Here is a 9,235-nt window from a genome sequence, read left to right as displayed (position 1 = left end):
GATTAACCTATTTTAGGCCCATTTATTGCAATCATCTGGCCCAAGATAAAAATAAAGAACAAAGAATGAATAAAAGACAGCCCATGTTGGAAACTTTTCCTTTTCAACATGCATGCATTTCACAAGCATCTACCAGATCTTTCCCTGAAAATTTTCAATCACACTTGCTGCTAAAAAGATGACACCCCAATGCCCAATCCTAATCTCAGTTCAAGGTTCATGATTTAACTGATCATTTCATCACAGATAAGAAGGAACAGACAAATGAGGTGAGGAATCTGTGGAAAGATAATGCACATTTAATGCTGTTGCCATATGAACATCAATGGCTGTTGAGCGAACAAATTACACAAGGACATAACAGCATCATGTTTGGAGACCTTGACCTAAAGTCAATAGAGGAAAAAAAATCTGCATCAAATCATAGATTGTCTATCTGCTTAAGGGAAGAAAAGTGAGCATCGATTCGGTTAAGAGTTTCTTGATCAATAATAGTTTTATTAATCAACTTTGGCAATGAATAACCCAATTCTTTCCTTGAGTCTAAATCTTTCTTTATAACTTGCTCCTTGGGCATGTCAGTCTCTGCAGATTCTGTTAGACTGGATGTTATGTGCTGGTTAAATAGCTGGTGTTTCATTGCCAAGCAAGATTTTAAATCCTCCTCATTCCGGGCTTTGTTTAGCTTGTCAATGAGGTCACCTAAAGCTCGAGCTCTTTTGGCATGCCAACCTTTTACTGTTGTGCATCCATCGTTACGATTTGTCTGGTCAGCAACCTTACCAGATTCAACCTGGTCAGTAACCTCATCGACGTTATCAGTTGCCTCGACTTTTTGAAGCTTCATTAGTCCATCTTCAACAATTTCCCGTATCCTCTTTCTAGAGTCGTCTGATCCTGATCCTAAAGATAACTTCAATCCAGGTATCACTTCCTCAGTGCCTTCTGTAGCAAAGTTTGAGGGTCCGTCCTTGAGAGACCCATCAACCATAGATTTCATGGAAAATACCTCCTCCAATAGATTAACATTCTTCATGTATCGATCAAAAGCTTCATTTTCTGCTTCAATATGTCTCTCCCGAAATTCCCTCAACTTGGAAAATCTCCATTCATTAATTGCAGCGGCATCCTAAAAACCATCTCGAATTAGAACAGGGCAGTGTACTTGTGTTCAAAAACTACAAAGCAGAAGATAAATTGACTAATTATGAACACCTTTCTAGTCAGTGGCTTCCGTGAACGGAGAGGGATTTGCACATTGTTGAACTGGGAAAAGTTGCTAGAAAGTTGTCGAAGTGAAGCTACTCTATGGGAAGCCCTGAAGCACACAACCAACAAAAATGAAAATCTCAACACACAGCCCAAAGAAAAGCCTAAATATAGCTTTGAACTGCGAAACTTGGAACATTCAGACTCCAGTAACAGTAGCCTAATTAAGCATTATTATGATGGATTAGTACATGTTGAACTGTTGGCTGTAGCGGGGGATGGATCCCAGAGAAATAATCTGATCATCTTCAGGGGAAGAAAAGTATCAAATTAACTTTAAAGGAGTTCACAAAACGTTAGAAAGAGTAACGGAAATTTCCTTAATCTTAAACCAATGATGTATTGATTCATTGAAGAGCCTAATGTTCAATTTCAGATGAGAATACTTGAGGCTAAAATTAATAACTTCCAACCTTCAACCAAAAACATTAACAAATATACCATTGAAGAATATGACCGACAGATTTCACGTATATAAATAATATAAGAGACGCAAGATTGGTGCAGGGAAACCAATATCCTGAATATAATTATCTATTGGTAGTCGGAACAAAATAAATATAGGTGTAAAGTAAAATCATATGGAGTCTAGAACTCACATACTTACCCAGATGATGATGGATCTGCCGATTGCTTGTCAAATAGAGGAGAGCTCGAAGTAGGCGTCTTGTCCGTAAAAGTCGCATTTGCTTTTAACACTGCAAGATAAAATCAACAATATCAAAATCACAAACCAAACCTTCAAACTGACAAAATCAGAAGTCCTTCACAACCTCACAGCAAGCTACCGGGAAAAAGTGCAGACAGGTCAACGACAAATATAAACATAAGATAAAATCTACGGAGAAATTTTTTTTACCTCTAGACGTGTTATACCAATTTTTACCCTAAACATTCAATTTCTTTAAATTGTACCTTAAACTGTAACGAATGTTGCAATTGTTACCTTCTAGTTGACTTTCTTTTTAAAAAATTTAAAACATATTTGAATGTGCATTTACTGAATTATAAAACATAATCAGGCACAAAATTGTGTAGACTTTTAAAGAAAACAACATAAAAATTGGATTTTTGTTGAAATTTGAGAGTTTTGGGAGATTTGTTCAACGGTCAATCTTGTACATCAATTGAGCATAGTAGTATGATGTTTGATTTTTGTTGATATTTTTGTACTGGTTTTTTTTTTTTTTTTAAATTAGTGGGTGAGTCTGGTGAAAATTGAATTTGATACAAATTGAAACATTGTCTAAATATGGAGTTTAAATTGATAAAATTGAAACAGTTATATATCAACAAAAACAAATGTTCAATAATCAATGTCCAGTGCGACCCTAGCTAACAAGATGGGCGTTGGGTGGGATCATTCCCTTCCTCTTACTTGGGTCTACTCCTTGGTCATAATCCCAAGACCAAGGGAGGGAGGGAGACTCGCTCTGATTCAGCCAATCCTCAGTGGTACTCCAGGTTACTGCTTATCTCAGTTTATGATGGGTGAACGCTTGCAGTAACCTGGAGAACTTGTGTAATTTTTTATGGGAAGGGGTGGAGGAAGGGAAGAGCATGCACTTGGTTAGTTAGGAGGTTGTGGATAATCTAGTGGAGCTTGGGGAACTGGGTATAGGGAATCTAGGATGTGTAACGATGCCTTGTTGGCTAAGTGGCTGTGCATTTTTCTTGCGAGTCTAACCGTTTGTGGCATAACGTTACTGAGAGTATATGGCCCTCACCCATTTGGTTGGTCTTTAAAAGGGTGTGAGGAGGTACTACCAAACATCCTTGGAAGGGTATCTCGCATGGAGTCCATTTCATTTCCCAATTTTTTTGTTTTGGAGGCAACCAGATAAGTACTTATTTCTGGGAAGATATTTGATTGGGGGATAGCCCTCTTTGCACCTTGTTTCCTTGCCTTTACCATTTATCCAACTCAACATCCTCCCTTGTGGCCTCCATACTTCCCTCTTTTTGAAACTCTTACTTTATTTCTCTTGGTCTCAGTCGACCCCTTACTGACAGAGAGGCACACGATGTGATCCCCCCCCCCCCCCCCCCCCGCTTTAATCGGTGATTTTCCTCTCGGGTGGAGAGACGACTACCAGGTCTTGAGTCCTAGTCCTTTGAACAGGTTCTCCTATCAGTCATTCTTTTGGTGTCTTGGAGTTCTCCCATGTTTTGGATCGTCAAAACATGTTTTCTTAGCTCTCCTCTTCTACTTGGAGTTCTCCCATGTTTTCTTAGCTTTGAAAGGTTAAAATTCCAAAGGTCAAATTTTATGTGTGGCAGGTTCTTCTCGATGGGATGAATATTTTGGATCGCGTTCAAAGTTTCTCACCCAAGTTGATTTGGACCCAATATTGTATAATTTGCAGGGAAGCAGTCAAGGACTTGGACCATCTCCGTTGCTCTTGTCAGTTCACTAGATTGATGGAGTTATTTCTTTGGTTTGGTGTAGCCTAAGAGCAGTAGAGATTTACTTGATGAGTGTCTTCCTTCTCCCCTTTTAATGATAAAGGCAACAGGCTTTGGTTTGCTTATCTTTGTGCTATTCTGTGGGGGCTTTGGGGGAAAAGAGCAATAGAATTTTAGAAGGGAAAAAACTTGTAGGGGAGTTGTGGTTCCTTATTAGATTTCATACTTCTCTTTGGGTTTAGGTTGGTAAGACATTTGTAATTTTTCTTTAGGCCTTATTTTGTTTCTAGGACCTCACTAGTGCCTCTAATGTAATGTAAGGGTGCTCTGACATCAAGAGATTTTTCTTACAGAACTCACTCGAAAATCTAAACATGGAACCTTTGAGTAGGTGTTACTCAAAGACTGCAAACCATATAAAGATATCAATTTGCAAGTTCAATTTGAGATATGAGAATTCAAGGGGTTCGAAGTCCATGGAAGAGTGGCAGGTCTTGGCTAAGTTTGACACCTCTCTTCAGGTGTCAATAACTAAGGAGTTCATGGGTTATGCATTATCACCAATTCTAAACAATTGGAGCCCTTCTTGGTAATTTAGTTTCATTAGTTGTCTTTGTAGAGTTCTCTCTATCTTTTATTTTTTTTGGGTAGCGCACATTGATATTTTTCTTTTCACGAGAGAGAAAGAGAGCACGCCTATATCTCCACCCAATTGATTATATCATTAGGTTGCTTTAAATGTTTTCAAGGCAAGCTTAGGTAACTGTCTACGAAGACAAGCAAAACAGGAAGCACTAGGTGCACTTGGGTCTTAAATGCGAAACCTGTCATCACTAAGAAATGACAGTACAAAAAATGTCAAGCCAAAGGTGGCAACAACAAAAACTTGAAAAGAAAAAATGGCCAGCACCATCACTCCTACAATTGACTTGGTCTCTCTTTGGTCACCTGTTGCACTTCAGGATTTGGCAATAAAGAAGAAAAAGGAGATTTTACTCATTTTTTAGTACTTTGGACTATAATATCCACTCTTTTTCTCAGTTCATCGCTTGAAGATACAAAAGTGCACAAAAGTAAATCTATGGAATAGAAATATAAAAAATTTATTTATCACGGATTCTTATTTCCTAGTTAAAACATATAATTATACTTCTCCAATTTTACATCAAGCAAGTATTGCCTCTAAGCATGCAAAAAGTTTCAGTTTCTTTTTATAAGAAATCACACTTTCAAAAAATAGTCCAGCAAAAGAAGTCAAAACTAAAACAAAAATGGCTTTAATCTATCAAAATACGACCTAAAGAGAATTTACAAAAATCCCTGTACACCAAAGTCAAAGAGAGACAAGGAACCAAACATTCTCTCCAGGACTCTCAACCCCTCTAAAAATTATAGTCATCTTACAATGTACTCCATGTTTTTAGTGGCTAAATGCAATATTGAGGGCTTCTTAAGAAGTATAAAAAGATTAAAGACCGTTCAATTTAGTCATGTCCAGTCTTTTTGGAACTTAAGATTGGAACCGAGCACTTGGATTTTCTAAGACAAGAATCGCTACATCAATTGGTCTATTGAATACACGTCTCTTTTGGCTATCTTATGAAGCAAATTGTCTCCTCTTTCTGTATAATAGTTTATCTACCCTTGGTTATCGATAGAGGTTTCTTTTTTTCTTTTTGTAATTTATTTATCAATAGGATCTTATTTTGTATCCTTCTCATCATACCAATGAATTGTTTCTATGTTCAATCTATCTCATCATATCAATGAATTGTTTCTGTTTTCAATAAAAATAAATAAATAAATAAACTATGCAACATGAATTGTTTCTGTTTTCTCTACTCCCAGCGCCTTTTTCGATATGACTAGATCGAATGAAGAAAGTCAGAGTGACCTCTTCTTTTTGTGCTTTTGGGATTGTTCCTTATGGACAATTTGGTATTAGTTGGTGCTTCCCTACAATAAACTATGAGGCTCTTTTCCAACTTATTTTTGGATCTTCCTTCGAGGACAAAGGTCGTATTTTGTGATTTAATGCTATTTCAGCAACATTGTGGAAACTTTGGCTTGAGAGGAACCAGAGGGTCTTCATAGAAAAAAGAACTAGTATTGATGATCTGCGGGAGTCTATTAAATTCTTTGCCTCCATCTGGCATTCTCTTACTAACTTTATTTTGTAATTACTACCCTGAGAGTCTTCTTTTAACTCTTTAGCCTTTTGGGGATATCTCATATCCCCCTTTTTTGTATGATCTTCTTGCTAGCAACACATTTACTCTTGTTTCTTAAAATAATAGTAATAATAAAATAAAATAAAAAGAATTTTAAGAAAAGAATCATAGGCTACAAGGGTTGTTTTCTGAGAATCACTAGTTCCTTTTTCAGCTCCGGTGTACCCAAGGAGGGCAACAGGCCATAATTGTATTGTATGAGGCTACAAGGGTTGGATAATGGACATGCCATGGCAAATAAAAATTAACTATAATAGTACAGCCAATAGAGATATCACTTTCATACCGTGGATATGGCACGGGTTTTGATTTCTCGCACAACAGCTCTTGCATGATTCATAAGGACACCTGCGCGCAATGTTTCAGTTTAGGATAAGATTGTCGAAGATTCTAAACAATGGCTTGCAAAGAAAATATCAAAATCAGCTAATCAGCTTAAACCGGGACCAAATAATATATCTGATCTAATTATGAAGATAAGTAGCAAAAAAAACACTTTCCAAGTGCCATATTATACATATTAGCAAAAAATCAATCTACAAAAAACAATATTTGACAGAAGAACGCTACCTTCACCACAAACAAAACAAATCTAGGGTTTCAAGCGCACTAAAAAAAAAAAAAAATTCAAGTCAAAAGGAGAGGAAGCAGCAGGAGAAGAGATTATTAAACCTGGAACGAGCAACATTGCCACAAACCCTACACTTGGGTTTGTTGAGTCCGCGAAGGGTCTTCGGCGGCGTTGCGGTACGGTTGGCCAAATGGTTGGAGGAAACAGCGGCGTTAACCGTGACTGCGCTGGCAGTGGTGGTGGCGGTGTCGGAGCTATTGTTGCTAACGGTTGGCGACGGAGCCGCCATGCAAGGAAACGAGGCGAAAAATTGGAGGCGGAAGTGTAAAATCCGAGAGGAAAAAGGTGGGAAGGAGTAAGAGAATTGGGAAATTGGCGAAGAATTTTTGAAAAATTGTTGAAGGGCGGGAAATTGAGTATTTGTGTTTTAGTTTGGCGGCAACAGATCGGGAAATCGGCGACGGCGACGGCGAAAGCTGTAAAGAAAGAGATACGGCGAGCATCCACCAGTCCCCTTCCCTAAACGGGTTTCCGTGGCATTTCTGAATAAATGAAAAATAAATATATGGTAAACTGGCCCAACCCTTACCTTTTGGGCTTCCTCAATTGGGCCTTTGGGCTGGGCTTTTTCTTTTATTTTATTTTCATTTATTTATTTATTTATTTATTTATTTATTTATTTATTTATTCCCTTCCTCCATGGTTTAATTAATATTTAATTTTTCCACAAAATATTTATGCAAAATCTTTATATATATTTGGCTATTAACTTAACCACTAAAAAAAAAAAAAAAAACCTTGAATCTCCTCGGTTGACGTTGACGGGTTTCGCTCTCAATTGTGCTTTAATGGTCGTCAATAAAGGTAGAGGTGATCTTTGGAGTCGGTCGCTGAAAATTTATATAAAGATTGTAAATGGAAATTTTGACGTTCCATGCATTTAAATATAGAGGAGGGAAGTCTCCTAATGACCTAAAGTCGACACGATCGATCTTTTTTTTTTAATTATATTCCACTTCTACCCCTACACGCACCTCCATTGATTTTCTTTCCCGTAATCTTCCTCCTTTTATTCGTTTTTCATATTTCTATGTTGGGATTATCTTCCTGATATCTTCATAGAATGTTCTCCCATTATTTTGGTTTTTCTTTCTTCGTTAATTGTTTTATTGTTGAACACGTCCTAATTGCATTCATGATGATAAGAGGTACAGAAAAAATAAACGACGATATATATGAGATCCTACATCGATTGGAGAGGGGGAACAAAGCATTTCTTAAGGATGTGTAAACCTTTTACCAGTAGACACGGTTTAAAACTTTGAGGAAAGCCCATAAAAAAAGCCCAAATAGGAAAATATCGGCTAGCTTGGACTGTTTTAAAACCTTGACGGAAAGCCCAAATAGTACAACAATTTATTTCACTAGAGTTTTTTTGACAATAACCCAAATCTAAGTCGCGGACTGCTAAACGAACACGACTCTCCATAATGGTATGATATTGTCGAATTTGAGCATAAGCTTTCATGACTTTGTTTTAGGCCATAAATTAGCTGATGTGAGACTTTCATCCTTTAACACGGACTAGTAGGCATCCAAGCCGGGTGAGATTCGATCACAAACCTTGGCTCAAATGATCTGGGCATTGAAACTGTGGTTCAAACTCATGTTAGGATTTTAACCCTAATTGTAATTGCCACGTGTCAAACTTAATTCCTAATATTTAATATGGTTAATGAGTTGAAATAATTGAATTTAAACTTTTATGGTAGAATAATTATAATTAAATATTACTTTATTATATATGATTGGATTACCTACCAAATTAAGTGAATTATATTTTTCATAATCAATTCATTTAAGAATTAAGAGTTAAAATTAATCCCATAAAATAAACAAAAAAAAAAAAAAACTTATATATTTACATTAAAAAAATTCAATTAATCCAATTTAATTCGTACCATTTAAGTTAGGGAATTAGGTTGGTTCATGAATTCCCGTTAAAATAGATTGAGTTGAACCGAAACAATCCTACTGTATTGTAATTTCAGTACCATACATTTATATCTTCGTATATTTATTTTATTTTTATTTAATTTCATAATTAATTTTTTATTATTTATTCTCAAAAATAATATTTTACTATTTAGAAGGTAATATTTGAAAATATTCAAAATTTAATTAAATTTTTTAAAAGAAATAAATTAATGAAACAAAATAACCTTTTACTCTTAATTAAAATAAAAATTTAAATAAATGATCCAAACAACTCGAACCAACCCAACTTAAAAAAATGAGGGTTCAGTTCATTATTTAATAAAGATGGTTTAAGTTGAAAATTTTACAATCCGAACAATTGAGTTGAGTCTTAAAAATGTCCAAACCCGACCCTACCTAACCCACGACATAAAATATTCCAAGTTTTTATTTTTATTTTTATCGTTTTTAAAATGGGACATCCAATAAGAGAAGATTAGCATGGCCCCTGCGCAAGGATGACACGCACAAATCGAGAAATGGTATCAGAGCCAGACACCGGACGATGTGTTAGCCTTTTTGCTATTCCCCGAAGGGGGTAGACACGAGTCAATGTGTCAATAAGAACGCTGGGCCTCAAAGGGGAGTGAATTTGGGAAGGGGCCCACATCGATTAGAGGAAGGAAAGACTGCCAGCGAGGATGCTAAGCCCTGAAGAGAGTTGGATTGTGATGTCCCACATTGGTTAGGGACGAGAACAAAACGTCATTTATATAAGAGT

The 9,235-nt window shown here is 36.4% G+C and overlaps 1 protein-coding gene and 1 non-coding gene across 2 annotated transcripts; one reads left to right on the top strand and one right to left on the bottom strand.

Moving 5' to 3' along the window:
- Positions 1 to 205: 205 nt before the first annotated feature.
- LOC111809642 (uncharacterized) lies at positions 206 to 7,011 on the bottom strand. The gene is made up of 5 exons (XM_023696016.2): positions 6,579 to 7,011; positions 6,193 to 6,254; positions 1,877 to 1,967; positions 1,216 to 1,318; positions 206 to 1,129 (listed from the first exon to the last, which is right to left on the bottom strand). The coding sequence occupies exons 1-5, from the start codon at positions 6,764 to 6,766 to the stop codon at positions 422 to 424; spliced, it is 1,152 nt and encodes a 383-aa protein (XP_023551784.1). The 5' UTR covers positions 6,767 to 7,011; the 3' UTR covers positions 206 to 421.
- Positions 7,012 to 8,900: 1,889 nt separating this feature from the next.
- Positions 8,901 to 9,008, top strand: LOC111810952 (U6 spliceosomal RNA). Its single transcript, XR_002817468.2, has one exon. It is a non-coding gene; the product is annotated as a U6 spliceosomal RNA (small nuclear RNA).
- Positions 9,009 to 9,235: the final 227 nt, after the last annotated feature.

The sequence above is a fragment of the Cucurbita pepo genome, chromosome 14 (genome assembly GCF_057944985.1).
Source record: "Cucurbita pepo subsp. pepo isolate OVF chromosome 14, ASM5794498v1, whole genome shotgun sequence".
Taxonomy (NCBI): Eukaryota; Viridiplantae; Streptophyta; class Magnoliopsida; order Cucurbitales; family Cucurbitaceae; genus Cucurbita; species Cucurbita pepo.
This window is presented reverse-complemented; position numbering and strand designations above follow the sequence as displayed.